At 41.0% G+C, this 24599-nt stretch overlaps 2 protein-coding genes across 3 annotated transcripts in view; one reads left to right on the top strand and one right to left on the bottom strand.

Moving 5' to 3' along the window:
* Positions 1 to 9112: 9112 nt before the first annotated feature.
* Positions 9113 to 11518, bottom strand: LOC310931661 (tubulin alpha chain-like; the record flags this gene model as incomplete). Its single annotated transcript, XM_083894884.1, has 4 exons — positions 11451 to 11518; positions 10465 to 10687; positions 10209 to 10357; positions 9113 to 10093 (listed from the first exon to the last, which is right to left on the bottom strand). The coding sequence occupies exons 1-4, from the start codon at positions 11451 to 11453 to the stop codon at positions 9113 to 9115; spliced, it is 1356 nt and encodes a 451-aa protein (XP_083751010.1). The 5' UTR covers positions 11454 to 11518.
* Positions 11519 to 12996: 1478 nt separating this feature from the next.
* The window catches only part of klhl21 (kelch-like family member 21), a 14485-nt gene continuing 2882 nt past the window's right edge, over positions 12997 to 24599 (top strand). Inside the window, exons 1-4 of one of the 2 annotated variants that reach the window (XM_083895712.1) lie at positions 12997 to 13122; positions 20309 to 21384; positions 22497 to 22902; positions 23696 to 23768. In XM_083895712.1, the coding sequence (XP_083751838.1) occupies positions 20325 to 21384; positions 22497 to 22902; positions 23696 to 23768 (1539 nt within the window). In that variant the 5' untranslated portion in view covers positions 12997 to 13122; positions 20309 to 20324. Of the gene's footprint in view, positions 13123 to 19854; positions 19963 to 20308; positions 21385 to 22496; positions 22903 to 23695; positions 23769 to 24599 lie in introns of those variants that run through there. The other variant, XM_083895711.1, reaches the window with a different exon arrangement.

Here is a 24599-nt window from a genome sequence, read left to right as displayed (position 1 = left end):
AACATGATTTGCAGTCTGCAAAATATTTTTTTTAATGCAAATATTTTGTCTGTACTGTTGTTGTTGGTGAGTTCAGTTTGTTATATGAACATTATTCCTGAGTCTCTGTGACATATTAGGAGGATTTTATGGCCAGTTGCTTTAGATTTATTACATAATGCACCTTTAAATTTCGCTGCAGGCGACCCTGGTTCGAATCCCGCACCAAGCGGTCTTTCCTGCGTGTCATTCCCCATTTCTCTGCCTCCCATTTCCTGTCTCTCTATACTATACTATCATTAAAGGCAAAAAGGCCCAAAAAATATATAAAAAAAAATAAAAAATTTGCCTTTGTGTGATTACATCATTGGAATCGGTTTATTTAAAAATCACATTATCTTATACAAACTGTGTTGTTTTGATGCCATAATTTGCCTTAACACACTATACATTATAGCAATTTTTGAATCGAGAATCGATTTTCAATGGAATTGTGATCCTAAGAATCGGAATCGAATCGAATCGTGAGACACCCAAAGATTCACAACCCTAGATGGTAATTCAATTCCTGGCTCTGCTACATGTGTCCTTAACTCCACGTTGAAGCACATAAACTATAGAATAAAGCAGTTCATCAAGACTAGAAAAGCTCTGTATAAATACAGACCATTACCAACTCTTCTTCTTCTTCTTCTACGATAGTTAGAGGAAATGTAGTGGTGTAAATGTGAAAGTTGCTAGAAATATAAATAACAAAGTAAAGTACAGACATCTATGGCTGTAAAACCTGAGGATTTAATGTTCTAAATCAAAATTATGACAAAGCCTTTCATCCCCAACATTCTGTTATTCCTGTAACACTTTTTTCATAGACAAGGGCAACTTGTCAAAATGACTTGATTTACAACTTTGGAAACATTAAAATGTACAATTTGAACAAAACCCAATTATAACGTAAATAAAACAGAGTACAGAGTCATAAAAAGAATGAAATAAAACAAAAAGTTTGACTAAAATGGAGCATAAAATATGAGAGTGCGGCACTAAACAACAGTTTACTCTACAATTATTAAAATAATATCGTGCACGAGATTAAAATTTAGGAGAAATGCAGTGTTTTCAATCTGGATTTAAAAACATTCATATTTGGTGCTAAAAATTCAGTTCCACTGGTGTTTCTCCGGCATTAGAATATGTTTTAATGAAACTTCACAATGATATTAATTGACAAAGTGTTGCCTTATTTTCTTTTGTGTTGTGATAACTTTATCATCTCTGTATTTCTGTGGCAGCGTCTTTGACGGAGCAGAAAAACTGAGCATGGGTTTTCAACTTGGATGCAGAAAAAGTGACACACGTGAGCATGAATATGAAAGGATTAACTTGTTTTCACTGGCACTGAGTTTCTTTGCACTAAATAAACTTTGTAATCCCGTGGGCAGCTCTCTCATGTTGTGGGGTAAGAAGATTATCAATTTCTTTTACTGTGACAACTCCACATTTTATTTAATCTATATATGAATATTCTTATCTGAATCATGGTTTTTGTCGCCAAGACGCCTTTCTAAAGGAAGGATGACTCTTTTTTATTATTACCAGTGCAGTGCCCGTAGGAAGTATGTATTCCTATAGTGGGAGCTGAAGAAGATTTTTCAGTTATGGTAATGCATGCTAAGAAAAGTAAAGGCTAGCATAATAGCCTGGCGTGGCTGACAGTCACAACAGCTAGCTATGCTAATGCTAATCGCAAATGAAAGCATTTGCGTTGTGCCTAATGAGGTTGCACAGTGTTTGTATTATTATGTTAGCACTACGCTAATACTAATCGTAGCCTCGCTAGCTTACCTATGGAAACGGGTTCGTCAAGTTAGCCGCAAAGTAGTAGCATGCTAATGCAAAATAAATATGTGCTTCCGTATTGGTAAATGGACACCAACTTCGTCGTTTCAGTGTAACACCATGTTCTCTGGTGAACCGTGTGAAAATGTCTCACCCACCGTGAGGACAGCCTCTTCACTCCCACCTCCCCGCTCCAGACAGCGCAGCTGCTGCTGATGAGCCTCTGCCTACCACCTGGTGTAGCGTGATAAATCAGCGAAAATTAACATTCCTCCAAAAAAAAAAAAGTGAAAATCAAGGATGCACACCATCGGGCCATGCTCAACCCATATCCAAAGTCTTAGGGCGATCTGACCAACAGTCAGCGAGATATGCCTGTCACAGACACACGGACAGACACACAAACGCAACTTGCTTTATAAGATAGATGCCTGATAGCCTGCAGTGAGCGACGCTCATTTGTGTTGAAATAGTTTCGGTTTCAGGACAGTTCAGAGCCGACAAGAACGCAGCTGCTCCGTATCAAAGTCTCCTCAGGAGTTTGAACATCCGGGTTTAAGAATTCCCAGGTTGAACACCCGCGAGCACTGAAGACTGAACCTGATATCCAGTCACACAGCTTTAGCACAGACTGTCTCAGCACAGTGACTCGCTCTCTCTCTCTCTCTCTCTCTCTCTCTCGTGGCAGCATTAAAAAAAAACAACCTGTGACATGAAATGTTGTGTTTTCAGTACAAATCTTGTGGCAAAAGTTTATTTTATGTCCGAAGTAGATTTGTGTGGGAAATTCTAGAAGTACTCAGAGTCGTATAAATGTGTTGAAGCAGGAATCCAGCAGGAAAGCAGCGCTCTTTGTTTCCCTAATAATCAGTGGAGGTTATCCTCTGCCCACCAACACTCCATAATCTCCATCCATAATAACACAGCTGCTTCAGGAAATGTGGCAGGAGGCAGGAGGCAGGAGCCCCCAAATCCAAACGTCTTTGGTGAGAAGGAGGAAAGCCGCTCTTTGAAGACAGGCTGTAGGGGACATAAGGCTCTCCAGCCCTCCCAGGGTTTAATGTCTTATTATTTCCCACAGACGGCACCAAAATGAACAGTTTTTGTCATCAGCAACACTGTTGTGCTGGTGTCACTCCTCCTCTAGTGATGGAGATAACAGGCTTAGAATTCAGGGGGAAAACTCAGTTTAAAAAAAAAACAACAGCAACAACAACAACTTGTTATTAGCTGTTCGTTTAGCTGGCATTTCATATTTGAAGACTTTTTTGGAGTGTGTCGGTGAGGGGACCAGTCATGTACTCGGGAAGAATTGATTAAAGCTGAAGAGCGGAATACACAAACGTGGAGCCAAATATAGAATTATCCAATTATTTCTTTCAGTCGTCTCAGTCCCGGAGTGTTGCCACATGCATCTGCGCCTCCGTCCCTGTTAGAACGCGGTGACCTATTCTATCTCTGCTTCATACCTTTGTTTTTTTTTTTATTATTATTAAATACAACACTTTCTTCTGGCATCCTGGTTAGAATGAGTTGTTTAGTTGAAGAATTATTTCCTTTTTTTTTTTGGTCCATCTTTCACGGCAGCATGATTGACTTATCCAAATGGACTTTTTCGAGTGCACAAAACCCTGCAATTATGGAAGGCGATCTGACTACATGCGCACACTGCAACGCTTCCCTTTACTTAATCACATGTGGCCGCAGCAATAATGAATATCAGTGCACGACGGCGTCTGCTATTCTGTCTAAATGTGCTCGTCTGTGCATGGCCGGTCACCCCTGGGCCATCTACTGTAGCGCTCGTGCATAGATTGTATGACAGCATGATTAATTGTGTTGTGTTCAGGAGGCAAACTAAACAAGCAGACGTGTGTGATGTGAGGAATCTTCACCAGTGGGAGAGAAGTCACCGTATATATTGAAGGGGGAGGGGAGGAGGGGAGGGGGGAGGGGCTGAATGGTATAATGACAAATGTAACCGCAGCCACATTTTTGCTGATGTGTCAGAAAACCTGCTGTCCAGGAATCTAAACAATATATTTCTCCGAAGGATAAATGGGGTTCTAATCTTCCACTTAGGTGCTCTGATGGCCTCTGTAATGGCAGCATAAGCTACTGTATCAAAGTCATATTCAGTTTACAAGACTGTATATATATATATATGCAGAGAGAATTTTTTTGTTTTGCAAATGACATATTTCTCTTAGTGTGCACTCAGCAAATGCAGATGTGCCCACAGACGTCGTATCTAATCATCGGCGGCATATGATTGTGTTAGACTTCAGACTGCCATGTGCCCTCACAAATTATTATTCACTTTCTCCCCCTTAAATACGATCCGCAACAGAAAGAGAAAAACCTACGTGGACTGTAGAATAAAGTATAGTATGCAAGTGCAAGCACAGCACAATAGAGAATGATGACTGGGTGCAGAAAATGTGCAAGTTCCTCAGCAGTAACGTTGGCAAACTGTGGCAAGAGAAACACGTTTCAATCATCGCTGACAACTGACAGGGTTTTTTTATGATTACGCTTTGCCAAATTCTTCCATTTCAAACCCACTCGCTCAGCAAATGGAAACACGTCGTTCATCAGAACGAGCGTGAACGTTACAGTTTCCGCGATCGCCTCGTTGCATGTGAACACTGACTCGGAGAGAGGAGAGAGGAGAGAGCGCGCTTTAAGAACACAGCGTGGCCTCAATGTGTAATTTGGCATTAACCCTGTATAACATGTGAGTCATGTGACATCCAAATGGTTTGACAAGGCAGGGGGGGTGGGGGGGATGAGCGGGATTTTTCAGTCCGTGCTGGCTGAGAGTCCTTGGCACGCACAGACACAGTGATGCCTGACTGACACGGCTGACAGCAGCAGTGACGCTGTGTAAACCGGGCTCATGCAACACACCAAACTGCAAATAAAACGTGGCTCTTGCCGATTCGCCAGAGGACACAGTGGGTAACTGTGTTACTCTCTCTTCCAGGTCTCCTTCATCACACGATGAGCAGAGTGGACGCAAAACAAGACATGAAATCATAAAAAACACAGACCCTGTAGTGCGTCGGTTCTCAAGGTGCGGCCCGGGGGCCAATGGCGGCCCGCAGAAACATTTCTGGCGGCCCGCACTGAATTACAGTTGATAGTTTTAATCCAGGAGCTACTAAGCTTGTTAAATGTTTATTGGACATTACTGGATACAGACCAATAAGTGTAAACAAAAATACTGGGTATTTACCTGGTTTCTATATGGTGAATTTTAGTGTATTATTAGGTTATAAGCTGGTAATAAGCAGGTAGCTACAGCCCCCAATTACTAGCTATTTACCCAGTAAATATATGGTAACAGAAATGTGTTACTTGGTATTAACCTGTAATTAGAAGGTAAGAACAATGGCCAAAATACTGGGTAATTACCCAGTAAATTATAAAGCGTTATTATATTAATGCTTAAATTACATTATATTAACGCTTATACTACTTAACGCTAAACTGTAGAACTGCAATCTGGTCATTAAAATTAGTACAAATGGGATTTATTTCTGTTTTTTTTCCCTTTTTTTCCTTTGGCGGCTCTCAGTCCAATGTTGGGTTCCTAAATTGGCCCTCAGGTATCAACACTTTGAGAACCCCTGCTGTAGTGGATGTGTTATGTGGAGTGGTTTTCGCTGATGAGCCAATGAAAGGAAGAATTTATGTTTCGAACGTCCCTTAATAGAGCCCAAGGAAAGTCATTTAGAAAATGATTCATTTATTTCCAAAATAATTAAGTGTTGTAAGTAAACACTTATTGCTTCAAGTGAATAAACTAATTATTGCGGGTAAATAAATGGGTGGTGCGGCACACTGAGTACAGACATCCGCACACAGGTTTAGTTCAAACATCATTTAAAGCAAATCTAAAACAACACACATTTGAATGCATGAATATTAATAACTTTAAAATAATGCATCTTTTATTTATTTATTTATTTATTTATCCAGGATATGGTTTGCTGAACACGCTGCATATTGCCTCTAGGAGAAGAACAAACTAAATATGCTATGCAGCTACCCGGTGTTTTCCTTTCCCCCCGCGGACACCCAGTGCCACAAAGAGTGCAATATTCGACAAGCCCAGAATGTGTTATTATCTCGCTCTTCAGAGCTGTTGCGTCATGGAGTGGCACTGCTGTGCAACAATAGCCTGGGAATTCAATTAAACCAAAACATGGCCATGACCTTTAACACACAAACATACATCATCATTATCATTTAGAATATAATACACCGGGTACATCATGCGACGCGGTTGCGTATTAGTTACAGATTTGTTTGTCGTACAAACTCAATTTCACAGCTTTCTCTCCATCATCAGAAAACTGTTTTGAGTTAAATATCTCATGACTTGTCAACCACTGTCATTCCGCTTCACCGCTCCTGAATGACCACTCTGTTTCTATTGATTAAACCTCAGGATCGGCATTTCTTTCACTCTCTCTCTCTGGGGAGACATATTGACATTCAAAACTGCAGCTTCCCATATTAATAATTTACTCACCGACTGGCCTGTGGTCTTAAATTTGCAGCAGAGCGTTACAACAACATATAAAAAGTGTCAGTATCATCATTGTTATCGTGTAGATGCAACTACTAGGCCGCTCGGTTATTTGCTGAACTGCATTTCTGCTTCGTCTTATAACGTAATAAAAATGAATAATGGAAATCATTGGAGCGGTTGATGTCCAGGCTTCATTAATAGGACAATTTAAAGTGTCAGAAAACAACATAGCTACAGACAAATGCTATTGTATATTCTTAATTGTAATTTAATGACCGTGTATGAGGCACATTTTCCACTTATGGTCCCAGCTCGCCTCGACACAGCACGGTTTAGGTTGGTTTTACCGCTACAAAAGTAGTACCTATAGTCAACGTGGGCGGAGTCATTCACTGCACGGCTGCATGAAACTGCCGCGACTTCGTTTTACACACACGCCATGGATGTATTATACGAACTGGATAGAGCACCGTCCCCCTCTGCCTTGAAGACAATTTTTACATGGTGGCCACTGTGGGTACTGCAACGGAAAACCCCATAAAAGCCCAAAAGCCCAAAAAGCAAATTTCCCTACTCCGTAACATATTGCTAAATAACTTTCTGATAAATACAGAAAGTTATTTAGCAATATGCTACGGAGTAGTTACCTAGTTACTTACTTCACTCGTCGCATGATCTAGTGGCACTGCCGTCACTTTGCGGGTAACGCGATCCCCGTGCATTGTGGGAAATGTAGTTTATGGTCAACGCATGCCTTAAAGCGGCATAGACCTATTTTAACACAGATTTTTAAGACCAATTAATCACTCGCGGGCCACATGAGTTTGACACATGTGGTCTAGAGGTACTACTACTACTATGGAAAATAACAAAACATTAGCCAAAAATGTCACATAGTATTTCATTGATTGACTGTCATTGGCATTTATCAAATTAAAAACAAATGTAAAAGAACTCAAACTCTAACTTGTCTTCACAAAACAGACTTCCTGAAGTTAGTTCAGCTACTCGCTGCATAACCACCACAGATAAAAAACTTATTAGAACGTGTGAGTAACACAGTAATAATCAAAAGATAACATATGTGGCATGAATTTTAGTAGTTGGTACTTCTCCATTCCAGATGTGAGAGTTGTGAGGCTAATGCAAATGAATATAAACAGACAAAATGCAACAGATTGCTGAATAATGTTTGAGTTTAAATTCAATGGGTCTTTATAAACAGACGGGTGCAATCCACTTGTTAATTTATGGAAAATGTACATTGAGATTGTACAGCGGCTAAGGTTTGGCCTCTGGAGCCAGTATGAAGGCTATTTGTGACCCCAACGACTGAAAGAGTGAGATAGTATATATTAATATATGAAACTGCTGGTAGAACCATGTGCGTACATAACATAAAAACTAGAACATGTCTCCCTCTAGTGACTGAATAGGTGTAAACAGTCCCCAGAGTAAGGACTGTTTGACATGAATATTTATTTTAAAAAATATAGTAAGTACTAAGATCCAATACAAAGATGTGTTAAGCACAGTTTGTCATTAGAGTCACATAAAGCTCTAAAACCCATTAAACTGATGTACATCGTGTTTTCCTGCATCAGTGGATCGAATAACATGGGAGCTATTGGAAGCTAAAAAAAATAGTGATCTTTTTGAATATTTATATTCACATAAAGTTTAAAAAAAAGGCACTCAAAGCAAACGTATATAAAATGTAAGATGCACTGTGATCCAATACTAGAAGGAGTGTCCTGGGCGTCTGGGGTGGTAATAACGTTTGCTATTGATTTGGTGATCTAATTAGTTTGTTCAGTATTAAACAGTAAATCCAATCCTCTTTGTCTCGGGCAAGTAATACCTTTTGGCACTGCTACACAGCGAGCTGCAGGACTCTGGGCGTAAACGCCTTGTTGAGGTCACAGGTCAGAGGAGATCGGCCAGACTGGTTCAAGATTATAGAAAAGCAACAGTAACTCCCCCTTTATAACCACAAGAAGATGCAGAAGACAACCACTGAACAGGCAGACGCATATAGTACCACTCCTGTGTAAGCATATTTTGAATAATGACATCTAGAATATGAAGAAGCCATTGTTTATAGTTTTCAGTAATACTTTTCTTTTCCTTTTTTTTTTTAAATGAGTATCTTCTTGGTAGGTTGGTATCTTGTGTGCAAAAGTAGACCTCTAATGTCAGTGTGGATTACTTACAAACCACAGTAATGGCTTTTCATAGTTTTGCATGGAAAAAATGATTTATCCATAATTTTTTAGTCCCTTTTAACCAGCAGAATATTGACAGACAATAAGCCACCAAAGCGATCACAATTTTCAGTTCAATAAACTGCTTAAAATTCAGTCCATGGAGATGAAATGCTGGTGTGTGTGCTCATTTGTAGCTCATATCTCAGAGAGGAATAATGAGCAGGCAGAAGGAGATAAGGGTCTTTGAATGTACATCAGTACCTGTTGTTGGAACTCTCTATTCTAAACTTGTCCAAAGCCGAGGGATTTCATTGTTTCAGGATCATGGCGTTACCACTTGCAACTAATAGCTCATGTCAGCATCTGCAAAAAATAATAAATAAATAATAGATAACAGACATATTCATTTTGCAGCGAACTTTATTGAGATCAGAGCCAAACAGGCATTTAAAAGACTTTGCTCTAAACATGATCGAACTGGCAAAAGTCAAATACCAGTTATCAATTTATCATTTATGGAATTTAAACTCTCTCCCTTGCGTTTCCTTTAAAACTCCTCTCCTTCCTCCTCTCCCTCACCCTCAATGGAGTCGACTCCCACCTCCTCATAATCTTTCTCCAGCGCTGCCATGTCCTCTCTGGCCTCAGAGAACTCTCCCTCCTCCATACCCTCACCTACATACCAGTGAACAAAGGCGCGCTTGGCGTACATCAGGTCAAACTTGTGGTCGAGCCGCGCCCAGGCTTCAGCGATAGCAGTGGTGTTGCTCAGCATGCACACAGCTCTCTGGACCTTGGCCAGGTCTCCACCAGGAACCACAGTGGGCGGCTGGTAGTTGATGCCGACCTTGAAACCAGTGGGACACCAGTCCACGAACTGGATGGAGCGCTTGGTCTTGATGGTGGCGATGGCGGCATTGACATCTTTGGGCACCACGTCACCACGATACAGCAGGCAGCAGGCCATGTACTTGCCGTGGCGAGGGTCACATTTCACCATCTGATTGGCCGGTTCGAAGCAGGCGTTTGTGATCTCGGACACTGAGAGCTGCTCGTGGTACGCCTTCTCAGCAGAGATGACAGGGGCGTAGGTGGCCAGAGGGAAGTGGATACGGGGATATGGCACCAAGTTGGTCTGGAACTCGGTCAGATCAACATTGAGAGCACCGTCGAAACGGAGGGAGGCGGTGATGGAGGACACAATCTGACTGATCAGCCTGTTCAGGTTGGTGTAGGAGGGACGATCGATGTCGAGGTTCCTGCGGCAGATATCATAGATGGCCTCATTATCCACCATGAAAGCACAGTCGGAGTGCTCCAGGGTGGTGTGGGTGGTCAGGATGGCGTTGTAGGGCTCCACCACAGCAGTGGACACCTGGGGAGCTGGGTAGATGGAGAACTCCAGCTTGGACTTCTTGCCATAATCGACAGACAGACGCTCCATCAGCAGTGAGGTGAAGCCAGAGCCGGTGCCGCCGCCAAAGCTGTGGAAAACCAGGAAGCCCTGCAGACCAGTGCACTGGTCAGACTGAGGACAGAGAGGGAGACAGGGATTAAAATATGTGAAACAAGAGTACAATGTATAATACTTTGACCTTTCGTTATAAAAATTTTGAAACTCGGTCCACCACTAAATTACCCACCAGTTTGCGGATCCTGTCCAGCACGATGTCAATGATCTCCTTGCCAATAGTGTAGTGTCCACGGGCGTAGTTGTTGGCAGCATCTTCCTTCCCAGTGATCAGCTGCTCAGGGTGGAACAGTTGACGGTATGTCCCAGTGCGCACCTCATCTAAAGAAGAATATTAGCTGTTATATTATTATTTCGTATTATTTAAATATTACACATTCATAACTGTGCCTATGTTAATGTTATGAGAGAAAAGCTATGACGCGCACCGATGACAGTGGGCTCCAGGTCGACAAAAACAGCTCTGGGGACGTGCTTTCCGGCTCCAGTCTCACTGAAGAAGGTGTTGAAGGAGTCGTCTCCTCCTCCAAGAGTCTTGTCACTGGGCATCTGTCCGTCAGGCTGGATCCCGTGTTCCAGGCAGTAAAGCTCCCAGCAGGCATTGCCGATCTGGACACCGGCCTGACCAACGTGGATGGAGATGCACTCACGCTGGGGTGAAGAGAAATAACATTTGGATTAAGGTGCATTTCTGGCATGAGAAACAAGAATTCCACACCATTCATAATTAAAATGATGAATACAAATCCAAACCAAAGACAACAACCAGGAATTGTCTCCTTCAGCACATAGAATTACTGCAGAGAGAGGATTATCTAGGTCAGACGTGTTCCTTTGTGCTGTCTGCTTAAAAAGACGCATTTCAATTCTTCACTGAGATTATGTCCCATCCCATTTTCTTTTGTTTTCTTTCTTTTTCTTTATATATCCTAGACATAAATAGTATGCTTGGCTTAGATTAATGAGACACATAAAGAAAAAAAATACATGTATAATTTCAATTTGATCTTAAACACAACACTGTGCTGCATCTTATTTGTCTTAGATTATGTATAAAGGCTCAGAAAATCGACAAAATGGCGGCAGAAATGGCGACAAACCAGTGGTAAAACGTTTGATTTAATCTGATTTAGGAGAGTCGTGTGGGAGGAAAGGATTAACTGCAGGTAATGTATAAATATATTCGACTACTATTTAAAAGGACATGCTCTGCAGCCCCCATTATATTTGTAATTGTGTGTTATTGTGCATTGGTTATGAATTTCAAGTAGTGGTGCAATCCAATATAAATCAATTTAGAACAGAAAAAAAAAATCTCTTTTTTTCTCTCTCCACCATTCACGTTGACTACGAATTTAACATTAAAACGACGGATGAAGAATATATTAGACATTTAATATGATTTTATACTCACCATTTTCGCTTGTCGGTATTATGTGATGTAAATTGACAAGTCTAAATAAAGGTGCAGGTGAATGTGCTGTATCTGCGGCTCCTTTACTGCAGTGCGTAGCTCCTCCCGGTGACGAGCTGAGGGAAAAAAGAACCGAGCACAGTGGACCCTCCCTTTTTTAAATAACGCTCCTTTTTTGCGACAGCGCCATCTAACGAAGAGGATGACCAGAACACAGTTTTAAAGTGTTATTCCACTCTATTTCGTAGCTATTCTACACAACTGTCGACCTACATCTCTAGTTTTATAGACTTTCCCCACCTTAATAATTCACATAGTTTATTTTATCTAACTAAAGTTATTTTAAGGTTATTCCACTCAAACACTACGTATTATTTTGTAAAAGTGTTACATGCAGGGAAGTATTTTTAATTTGTATAACTGGCTCATTTATATGTATACACAGACTTATATATATACTTATATATATATATGGAAGTATGGAAGTCACATGAAAAATATATATATATATTTGTATATCTATTAATATATTAGTCGTAATTATGAGAAGGTATTTCATCATTATGAGATACTAAGTCATAATAATAAGATACTAAGGCTATATAATGAGATACTAAGGCATAATATGAGATATTAAGTCATAATAATAAGATACTAAGGCATTATAAGTCATAATAATGAGATACTAAGTCATAATAATAAGATACTAAGGCATTATAATGAGATACTGTCATAATAATGAGATACTAAGTCATAATAAGATACTAAGGCATTATAATGAGATACTAAGGCATAATAATGAGATACTAAGTCATAATAATTAGATATTAAGGCATAATAATGAGATATGAAGTCATAATGATGAGGTACTAAGTCATAATAAGTCATAATAATGAGATACTAAGTCATAATGATGAATATTAGGTCATAACAATGAGATACTAAGTCATAATAATGAGATACTTAGTCATAATAATGAGATACTAAGTCATACTATTACTAAGTCATAATAATGAGATACTAGGTCATAATAATGAGGCATAATAATGAGATACTAAGTCATAATAATGAGATATTAAGTCATAATGATGAGATACTAAGTCATAATAATGAGATACTAGGTCATAATAATGAGGCATATAATGAGATACTAAGTCATAATAAATAGATATTAAGTCATAATGATGAGATACTAAGTCATAATAATTAGCTGCTGTGTCATAATAATTACATTATATCTCAAAATTATGACTTGATGACTGTCTGATAATAATGATTTTGTGTCTCATAATTATGTCTTCGCTATGCATTCTCTTTTTGCCATGTGGCCAAAACAGGCTTCCATAGTGATGCAAATAAACACGGTTTGAAATTACAAATAACTGTAATAAACAACTACAGTAAAGAAAATATGAATCAGTCTTCTGTCAGTGTTAAAATCACAGAATGATACTGCCTTCGGGCCCAGGGTCATCAAATGCGTCTGAGTTTCTCCGGGTTGTCACATTTCCGACCGTCCCTGAACGCATCGTGTATTTCTGTTTACGGTATCGTGGCGCAGAGAGAGGATCTCGGAGCCCGCGGCGTCAAACTTTCGTATCTCGTCCTTTTCGCACGTTGTGGTCGCTCTAAGCTCGTTTAAAGCGTTAACACCAGGTGCAGGCGAACGCCGGTAAGTCCTCCCGAGTTGTCTCGGGTTTTGAGTGGCGTTATTTTGTCTGGTTCGAATGACAGAAGCGACAGTGGCGTTATGTCCCGTAGGAAACGAGCGTCGCGTGAACGTGACGCTAATTAGATGTTTACAGGCGATGCGGGGTTTTGAAATCGTGTGTATGCTGCAGATACATCGTTTTAACGCGTTTAATGTTGTTTGTATGGTATTAAACGTGTCGATAAACGAAACGACACAGACAGACATTTGGTATGAGATCGCATAAAGCGTGGCGGGAGTTAATTAGCGACGTGAAAGTTGCTCAACAGTTTCCATTCTGTCGTGTTGTGGTAATAATAGCATGCGATTTGAAGGATTGAGCTGGTGCATATGTGGCTTCGTGTCGACCGTCGCATAAGACATTTGAATATTATGGCTTTTGCACGGGACCAGTTGGAAAACTGAGGCCTCTCTGGGCTCACTGTTGTGGACATGTATGGTATGATCTGCAAGACGACTATGACAAAGTGTTTGTCGCTGGTGGAATTAAAGTACCCACACTAAAAAAAATGTCTGTACTATTTTTGAAATACTTCTGCTAAAGTATTTTTTCTTTCCCCTGCTTCTTCATCACACTTTTAGCTAAGTCACCACGTTGTCAGACATCATCTGGTAGTAATTTACAAATAAAAATAATAATGAGAAGCTGGTGAAATATCCTGAAATACCAGCGTTTTAAAGGTGCCATATGTAAGAATGTGGCCAAAAACGGTTACTACATTCAAATTCAAAATGCCGAGGTCTTTTAGGTTTCGTTTTCTGACGTAACTGGCAACCCGTGTTTGCTCGGCAGCTGAGACTCTACTGACTGCAATGATTGGTAGATGGCGGTAGGTGGCGCCACATGCCAAAACATGATTTCAAAACATAAACATGATTTGCAGTCTGCAAAATATATTTTTTTATGCAGATATTTTGGCTGTACTGTTGTTGTTGGTGAGTTCAGTTTGTTATATGAACAATGTTCCTGATTCTCTGTGACATATAAGGAGGATTTTATGGCCAGTTGCTTTTGATTTATTACATAATTCACCGTTAAATATGACGATGATCTTTCTGTGCACAGGTCAGTATTTTTGTTATTTACAATGATTGTACTATTTTGAGTGTTTCTTTGTTAAAAAAAAAATATATCCCAGATAAAAGACGGCCATTGTGAAACAATGGTAGCTATTTCTTGGGTCGTGAGGAAGAATTCAACAACTGCCTGCTAAAAAAAAGTCTCTGACGGTGTGTGAAATGTAGGACGACCATCTCGTTGTGACCTAAACAATTGCAACATGAAATGGCTTATTGAGCAACATTCCCCTCTTCCTCAGTCTCTTTTGAAATTTTCTCCACACACAAATTAAAAGAACAGCTGCCGGGGTTTATGATTTATCTACTTTTGTTTATGACATTTTGTCTTCTACGTTCATTTGTCTCCTATTAAGTTCCAAAACACAGCTCCGTCTGCACACAGTCTTCATACATGATGTTGTACCCACATTTATGGTATCCATGTTGCACAATTATGCCCAATCCTGCAATTATCTTATAAGATATGGTCGGTATAGTCTACTGTGTATGATTTGGGGCCAGACATTGAGCGATTTCTTATGTCATGGCTCTGAAATTGTGGTCCTCTGTCTTACTGTGAGAAACACGCCATGGCCTAATACTACTTCACTGACAAAAACCCATATATGTATAAAAGTCATTACCTCAGGCTCCTTTTCCAAATTGGCCTCTCTCTCTCTCTCTCGCCATGCCCAGGTCCACATTCTCCTCCTTTTGCAGCTCTGTCTTTGGATTTTCCACCACAGACATAATAAAAAGATAAATTGCCAGAGTGCTATTCATCTTTTCCTGTTGTTAATTAGAGCCATGTCAGACAGTGTGCTTTGTAATGAAACTGCCTTTTGGAATAATTCTTTAGACCCTGAGTAACCGTGGCATTAATTGTCTCGTATTTCTTTGCAAACCAAACAATCCTTAGAATAACTGAGACAATCAAAAGAGTTTTACTTGTATTTAGTTTCGTGTTAACACTCTTATTTGGGTGAAGCATCTGCGTAGTTCCTCCGCTGATGTTTATGGAAAGTTCCAACTGTAATCCTGTCATGAGCAGGAATTACAGGAATGCATTGGTAGTTGATACAAGACAAAACTGGGTATTTGAAATCATCCGTGGTCGTAAAGCCAGAGGCTTAATTCAAAAACTAGCCTGTGTTGACACTTACATTCACTCTGCACGACGTTTCCCGTACAATTCTGTTTATTGATGCTTCTTCACTTGGAAAAGTAGTAGTCTAAACGGTAAAGACTAAAGTTTTTGTGGTCCTCCTCAGTCTAAGTGCAGGAGATAAAACACGCGATGTTGACTTCCGCGCTCACTGGGAATGGTCAATGGGCAATGGTATCTGAAGTCTGCCAAAAGTTCTATTCTTGGCTCCACAGTGCAGCACAGAGTTCTACACAAACTTCCAGCCTCAGAGGATTTATCTGTCCAGTGGATACATGTTATATATGACAGCAATGTGCCTGCTAGAGCCTGCAAATGATCGTTTTTCCAAATGCTAACTGCTGTTAGCTCCCAGTAGCCTCTATCATTTCGTGTCCCTTAAGTTTCGTTTTACTTTTTTTTAAGGTGGACCTAAAGAGATGCTACTAAACAGAGCGTTCTGAACAGGGCTGTTTTGGCAGAGTGATTGAACTTGTTGTGGTGCTTCATCCTTATGGTATTTTTGACCAAAGCATGTCACAGACATGTGCATTAGGACACCAGGGAACTAGGTTAACTTGAAGAAATAGGATATAATATGTCACATTTCAAAAGGAGCAATATTTCCATATGAAATGTTTAGAACTGTCTGTTTAGTTGCTAGCATTTGAAAAGTTTCCAACTGAGTCTTGTCTCTGTTTTTCTGTTGACGCCGAGGTGACAAAAATTCAAAAGAGTGTTTGTAAATTACAGGTTTGCGAGGGGCAGCAGTTGCATTAAACCTTAGAGAAGAAGAGTTGTAAGCAGCTGCTTTGTGTTAACTGTTTTTCATACCCTGTTCACATGCACAGAGCAGCTCCCAGATTAACACAGCGTACGACATAAATCACTGAATGCTTGGGAGTCATGAAACGGCGAATAAATCACCCTTTTTTTTTTTTATTAAATGAAAAAAGACAGACATAAAATAATGCTTTGTTTTTGTTAAGTTTTGCTTCTGTGTCCATTGAGTGTTGTGCATTTTTCAGAATGTTGCCTTACTTTTATAGTTGGATAGTTAAATCCCGAAAATGTTGTATACCTGCTATATATCAAACAAATTATGCAAATGATGTCGCTATCACAAGATGGCAGCACCTGTGTGAGGGGATTATTTGGCTTCAAGTTTCTTCTTCATTTGTTTAAAAAAACAAAAGATGTACTCTCAGAGTTTCCGTGTTCATTAGTTGACTGTTTCCAACATGGTTCCCAAACACAGACCTAGACAGTCTCATCATCAACCTTTTAAGGAATAGCAAATACACTGACCATCCTTGAGCCAGAATGTGACAAAGTCTTGTGACTAACAGCGCACAACATCTCAATTTGTTTTACCCCGTATATATTTGCAGGTCATGAGTTCAGGTCCGGGGGAAGACAGACTTCTACAGTTGTAGTGCTTCATGAAAGCGGGGCACTTTCACCTATAAAGTGTCTATCTGTGCAGGTGTATGGATGACACGTTACATTTCCACACTCACAGCGGTGGGATTGTTTGCACACCTCTGCTGCCTCACAGCGTCCCTCTCTCCCTTCTGAGAGTATAACATTTTGTCAGCTATTCCTGGAGCTGGTTGGTAAACATACTCATTGTGAGCTGCTTAATACTCCTTTCAAGCTGTCCTTATTAGGGGTGTGACGGTTTACTTTATTCATGCTGGTTGCGTTCAAAATGCCAGACTCTTTTCTCATTGTGATTCAACTTCAACTACCACAGTATGCTCCAGACCTTTTATCTTCCATCTTTATATCGTGATCCTTTTGGATTATGTGTACATTATGCTCCTAACCCAATTCATTTTGATGTTTGTGATAATGTTATGTAACAGAAAACGGTTATAACTTGGCGTTGGTGAGGAACAAATTTTATTGACTCTTTCTTTGTGCGTAGACTTTGTTAGTATTTGTAACTCGGGACAGGGAGGAGAGGGATTTGTTCTTGGTCACGCTCTCCATGGCAACCACACATACAGTCTGGTCGGATCATTTTGATGTAGGCCTGTTTTGGACTCCCATCACGTTACTTGTCAAAATATGATGGTGTCTGCAACATAACAAGGTGTGTGCAAGAAAATAGGAAAGTTTCAAGCATTTCTACTGCTAGTGAATCACTGAACTGAATTCTGCGTAAAGAAATGCCAATACTTAAAGGTCCCATATTATACCCTATTTCTCCAAGTTCAACAAGTTCCCTGGTGTCCTAATGAACATTTCTGTGACATGTTTTGGTCAAAATACCCTAAGGATGAAACACCACAGCAGTTCAACCACTCTGCCAAAAATCCCTGTTCAGAACGCTCTGTTTAGTAGTATCTCTTTAAAAAAAAAAAGTAAAACTAAACTTAAAGGACAGGAAATGACATCAGCCACAGAGGCTACTGTGAGCTAACGGCAGTAAGCATTTGGAAAAGTGATCATTTGCAGGCTCTAGCAGGCACATTGCCGTCATATATAACATGTATCCACTGGACAGATAAATCCTCTGAGGCTGAAAGTTTGTGTAGAACTCTGTGCTGCACTGTGGAGCCAAGTATATAACTTTTCGTGGACTTCCAGATACCGTTGCTCTTGCCAGCACTCTCGCATGTTTTAAGGATAAAGCGGAGCTCTGCGAGACAACAATTCCAGGAATTTAGAATCTTGTGGCGTCCCAAGGAGCGCGGAAGTCAACATCGCGTGTTTTATCTCCTGTACTTAGACTGAGGAGGACCACAAAAACATGAGCGAGTCATCTTTTTTCACATTTTGGCGACTGATAGGGCCTCCAGAGTCCCAAATATAAGGATTAAAATGATTAAAAAGTTGATTTAGCATAATATGGGACCTTTAACATATACATGATCGCGTACACACAAGTAAGGAAGGAAAGATGTGGGGGCTTTGAGTGCAGGTCTGGGTTTGAGAGGCCATGTCCGTCCTTCACAGGTCAGTTTAATCCCTTGTAAAGCTGTGTGGACCACTGCATTGTTGAACCGTGGCGTGGAATGTGTACCAAGGCCTTTGGCCAGAGCACCGCGGGGCTTTACAACAACCTTGATACAAATCTCTGTAAGGAGATAACTGTGAGTTATCAGAGGGAACGAATGTTGACATTAGTTCAGGTCAACTGATATTATTTATTGCCTTATACTGTACATATGCTTTTTTCTGCTGATTGTACATACGTGATCTGATATTTATTTCCCCAAAACAGTTAAAAAAGCAGTTATACTTTGCATTTAGCAGCAATTAATTATTTGCAGGAATTTAGTGTCATATACAGAATATTGTATTTTAGAATTGAGACCAAAAAAGGGCCTCGTTATAGAATACATAGATATTATGTTTAGAATAATTAATTAATTAAAGGGGAAATAAGTAGTTTATAGTGCCATCTAAAGGAGAGGCTGAAATTTACAACAAAGACCTGCAGCTCTGCTCACCCCCTCCCTTCCCTGAGCGCTACGGTATCCCCAGCTGGTCAAATGTCGTCCTCGTCGTCTTTCTCCGTGTCAGCAGATGAGGTTCGTGAGGCGAGGGAGAGGGCGAGCTACCGGGGCCGTAGCAGACGAAGCGGAGAGAGTGGAGGCGGGACTTCCGCTACAAGTAAAGAGACGCTTGATTTGTTCTCTCGCGTTTGTCCTTACAGGCTCCGGTAGAAACACGGCGTCTCACTGCTAACAGTGGCTATGCAACCGCGGTCCGTGGTCATGTTATTTAACATGACTTTTTGAAACACTACGAAAATGAAACTAAAACTATTATACAGCGACTAGACAATGCAGGAGCACATAATATGTATAAAAAAGTGGATTTTGGGTTATATAAACCCATAAATACTACATATTGTACCTTTAAGTGGTGTAAACCTCTTGGGATGATTTATACAACCATGAAAAAAACAGAAAAATAAATATTCATTCATAAAAAACAAAAATCTGGAAGTAGTTGATCAAACCGTATTTTAACTTCAACCGAAGTGAGGGATCGACTCACCGACAGAATGATAATGCTGTGATATCCCTAGAGCAGTTATTAAGATAGTTATCAGTTAATTCTGTGATGGTTGTCTCATCATTTCAAGAGCATCATGAACAGGAATGACATCGGCGTTATTCCCGTTCATCTGCTGTGACCAGAGAGGCTCAGCGCTGGTGCGTCTGTGTTGTGGTAAGCTGATTGCAGAATGGTATGACTGCGTTTTCACTTTGCTTTTGTGCTGATGACGACGATGATGATGATGGTGGTGGTGAGGAGGCCCTGACTCACTGAGCTCCTCTCTGAAAGACCACTTTACTCACAGTGACTGACCACAGAGACATACCAGTGGGGTGGGGTGGAGTTTAAACTCTACCCACAGTGTCGGCTCACAACGCGTTAGGTGTTCTCCCCAAAGCTCCCCCTTCCCGGGAAATGGACACTGCTGGTGTATTTATAGCTCCTGAGCACAAGCGAGCTCTCTTTCTTAAACACGGCGCAAGGATCTGGTCCTTCTAACAAGAGTTTTGCCGAGTTTTGCTGTTTCATATTCTGTAGTACGTACGCTGCTGTCGCTGTTTGTTTCTAGAGGGACTTGTCAGGTAGGAGAAAGAACAGTGGCCTGTGACATATTGCTTAAATGTTTGCCTGTGTAACTGCTGATCTGCTTTTCAGGCATTGAGTTTGTTTTTAAACTTTTTTTTATGTCAAACTCTGAATGTTTAATCATTGTGATCTTTCTTTACCATTGTAGATCAGTGTTTGACAGTAGTATATTACGTCAATCAACATCTGTTATGATAATCATTAAATGGTTAAGACCATTTTTAGAGAGCATGAAAAATGTTTCCTGGTACTGAAATGTGAGAATTTGCTGCTTTTCTTTGTATATATTGTCAAGGTATTTGGAGGACATGGATTTATGTTTCTGGTCTTTCTCTCTTTCAGATGAAAACATAATTCGATGCAGGAAACCAATCATCCAGGGAGAGAAGAGATGGAGAGGCCGGTTTTGCAGACGCAACCGTCCACCCTGCCGTTTTTTGACACGGCCCACGCCTTTAACCTGCTGCGGGGAATCCATGAACTCAGAGCGGAACGTAAATTTTTCGATGTGACTCTGTGTGCCGAGGGTCGCGAGTTCCACTGTCACCGCACGGTGTTGGCCGCTGCCAGCACCTACTTCCGGGCTATGTTTGCAGGAACACTGAGGGAGAGCGTTATGGACCGTGTAGTTCTACATGAGGTGTCGGCAGAGCTTCTAGGTCTGCTGGTAGACTTCTGCTACACAGGACGGGTGACCGTCACTCAGGATAACGTGGACCTCCTTCTGAAGACGGCTGATTTGTTTCAGTTTCCCTCAGTCAAAGACGCTTGCTGTGCGTTTCTGGAACAGCGGCTGGATGTTTCCAACTGCTTAGAGATCCAGGACTTTGCAGAGGCTTATGCCTGCAGAGAGCTGGCAACCAGTGCTCGCCGCTTTGTCCTAAAAAATATAATGGAGCTGGCTAAAGCGACAGACTTTGAGAGGCTGCCTTGGAAGCGTCTGCTTGAGTTTATATCGGACAGCGAGCTTGGTGTGGACAAGGAGGAGACGGTTTATCAAATTGCAGTGCGTTGGGTGAAGACTGATCTCAAGCGGAGACTGCACTACTGGCCGGAGCTCCTCCAGCAGGTGCGGCTCCCTTTTGTCAGGAGGTTCTATCTGTTGGCCCACGTGGAGAGTGACCCACTCGTCTATCTTTCGCCGACCTGCCTCCGGATGGTAAACGAAGCCCGTAGCTTCCAGTCATGCGAGTACGACCGCCATGACAGGCCCTGCCATCGAATGCGGCCAAGGCCGTCCACGGGACTTGCGGAAATCCTGGTGGTGGTGGGAGGCTGCGACCAGGACTGTGATGAGCTGGTCACCGTGGACTGTTACAACCCCCAGACTGGACAGTGGCGCTACTTGGCTGAATTCCCCGACCACCTTGGAGGAGGATACAGCATAGCTGCCCTTGGAAACGATATGTATGTGACAGGTAAGTCCATTAACGGTACTCAAAACATCTTTCTTCATTTTGAATTGTTCATTTGCAGTGGACTCGGTTTAGGATTTGATCAAACTTTCAGTTTTATTAATTCATTTAGATATGTTTCCGTTTCCAAACCAATGCATTTTTTGAACTCGGCCTTACAGTGGACGTCCAAGCCCTACAGTCGAGTCACAGTGTTCATGTTTCTGTGCTGTGTATATTAGATTCAATGCTCTGTGAACGCTCCAGTCAGTAGATTTCCACTCCTGCTGTTTCGTCCTATGAAATGGTCATCCGTCAGGGCTTATAAACAAACTGCAGCCTCTTTGGCCAGAAGCTCTGTGTTCAAGGCTGAGTGAGAAGGGACATGGTGTGCTGCCAGGTCAGCTCATTATCACCATCATCCTCACTGTCATTGTTAGCAGGGGCATTCTTAGCTAACGTATAAGAACTCCAGTGCCTTCTATGAGAAATGATCTGAGCCCTTCATGCAGACATTGCTCGACACTGATGGTGAATCATAAATTTAGCAGTATTACTTACTGACGCGATGACAGAAATAACAGCAGTATTTGATTGCATAATGTTGACTAGTAGATTAAATTTAAATGACCTTTGATGGATTTGTCATTTAAGTTGTTAAGAGTTTTGTTTTGACATATAATATATTATTATAAATATGTGTTGTTGGTTGTCATCATTTATTTGTAGCTTATTATTCAGTGTCTACTTTATTTTAATTTATTCTCTCATTTAAAAAGGAAAAATTAAATTAAATTCATGATGTCTATCACTGAAGTATCGTATTTCAGAATGTGTGACATCTAATGGTAAGCCTGCAGATTGTGACAAACTCTACCACTAACAGCTCCCTTTCCAAGGGCATTTGAGAACTACGGTGACCCACCAGACAGTGTGGTTCCTCTTCAAATGGTGAAAAGCCTGGTTTGTCCATTTGGGTTGCTGTAGAAACATGGGGGGCCCCCCCAGGATGTCTCTTAGTACAAAGAAAAGTCGTATTTTAAGGCCATGAAAACCACACATTTCTTATTTTAAATCCACAAACATTCACACTCGATATTGTTCATGCTATTTAACTTTGTGTTTGCATCCTTCAGGGGGCTCTGATGGCTCTCGCCTGTATGATGGCGTGTGGCGCTACAAGTCCAGCGTCAACGAGTGGACAGAGGTGTCGCCCATGCTGAAGCCCCGCGAGTACCACAGCTCCAGCGTGCTGAAAGGTCAGCTCTACGTGGTGGCGTCAGACAGCACCGAGCGATACGATCACACTCTCGACTGCTGGGAAGCCTTACCGGCCATGCTGCACTCCATGGACAACTGCTGCACCACCACGTGCGGCGGACGCTTGTATGCGATAGGCTGCCTGGCCGGGGAAGACACGATGGCCGTCCAGAGCTACGACGCAGACGCCAACCGCTGGACTATGGTTAACTGTGGACAGCTGCCTCCATGGTCCTTCACACCGAAAACTGTGACACTCAACGGCCTCATCTACTTCATCAGGTCAGGAGAAAACAGATTTCTAAAGTGAAAAATGGTAACTTGTACACAATGGCAACAACACGGATGTCAGCTCCAGGAGTATATTTTCTACAGAGTAGTTCAATTAATCAATCTTTATTTGTATAGCCCACAGTTTACAAAACATAGTTTGTCTCACGGGACTTCACAGGGTTGGCAACATCCTCTGTCCTTAGACCTTCGACCAGGGTAAGGAAAAACTACCAGGGAAAAAACCCTTGTAACGGGGAAAAAGGGTAGAAACCTTAGGGAGAACCACAGGTGAGGGATCCACTCCCTGGACGGACAGTAGATGTTACCCAAAACATACAATACATAATGACGAAGAATAAAAAGTGAAAAGTCTTTAATTGCCAGGATCCATCTGGATCACTGGGTTTGTCACAGTAGTTAAACATTACATGATAACTGTTGTAGTGTTATTTTTATCTAAATGTTCTTCAATTCAGTGGAATATCACAATGTTTTGCATGGCAATATTAACTGTTTGTGGATTAGCATAAAATAAATTAATTGACGTTTCAGTCCACTAGATGGTGCCACATGCTCAATCTCACTAGTATATCCCAATATATCATTTTCACAAATAGCCAGCGATTTTCTACCCGTAACCACTATATGTTTTATCACATGAGTATTTTATAGATAATCCTTACAGAATGTTAAATGTTTTTGGTTTTATTTAAAAGGCAAATATCTGTAACTAATACATGAATGCATTTGAAGCATGTACTGTTTTGGCAGTGACTTGACTTGGATGTTTCTCTATTCCTAGCGATGACTCAGCAGAGGTGGATGTTTATAATCCCCAGAAGAACAAGTGGGACAAAATTACCCCAATGACCCAGGTTTGTAATTTCATATTCTATTTACCTCTCCTGCCATGCTTTGTTAGCAAATCCTTTGTGATCTCTATAAATAGAGGTGTGGGCCCCCGCTGCAGTTCATCCAAAGTTGATGATAAACACGATCATAAATAGTGAGGAATAGAGTAAATTCAGCGGCTGCAGTCCATTTCAAAATAAGATGCTGCACTTAAACCCAGCAGTACACTGTGTTCAAACACATTCACACCACCTGTTTTATTTTGATCAACATTGAACATTGTTGGTAGATTTGTGGCGAGCCAGCAACATATGGAGATTGAAAGTTAAAGCGTGTTTGCTTTAGGGCAGCAGAGAATTCGAGAGAGAGAAAGGAAGACTATGAAAAATTGAAAAATGTTAGGTATGTCAAATATCCAGCAACAAAGTGTATGAGAGAGTGGGAGAGTGTTGGTTTGGCTAAACTTGTGGCTGACTAGATTTTAATGCATAAGTACCTGATTTTTCCGTTTACGTTTTTTGGTTTGCTGCGGTTGCTTGTTTTGGTGGCTGTTTCAGTGTTTCTGTTCTCTGCTCAGTTTGCTGGCATCTTTTGGGTTCAACCAAAAACCAACCAAAACTCCTTAACACCTTAACATCAACAGTTTGCGTCCTGCATATCAAAAATGTATTTTATAATTTACAAATATACTGGCTGGCCCTTTTTTTTTTTTTATCAGTGAAGCCAGTATTCAAATGTTCCTTCATTTCTGATGACAAACATTTTTATAGTACAAATTTAGAAAAATAAGTATGAAGAACAGCAGTTTAATCCAGTACACTAACGGAAATGGTCGTACTTAAAGCCAGACATGT

Source organism: Microchirus variegatus, assembly GCF_963457635.1.
Source record: "Microchirus variegatus genome assembly, chromosome: 9".
Lineage (NCBI taxonomy): Eukaryota > Metazoa > Chordata > Actinopteri > Pleuronectiformes > Soleidae > Microchirus > Microchirus variegatus.
This window is presented reverse-complemented; position numbering and strand designations above follow the sequence as displayed.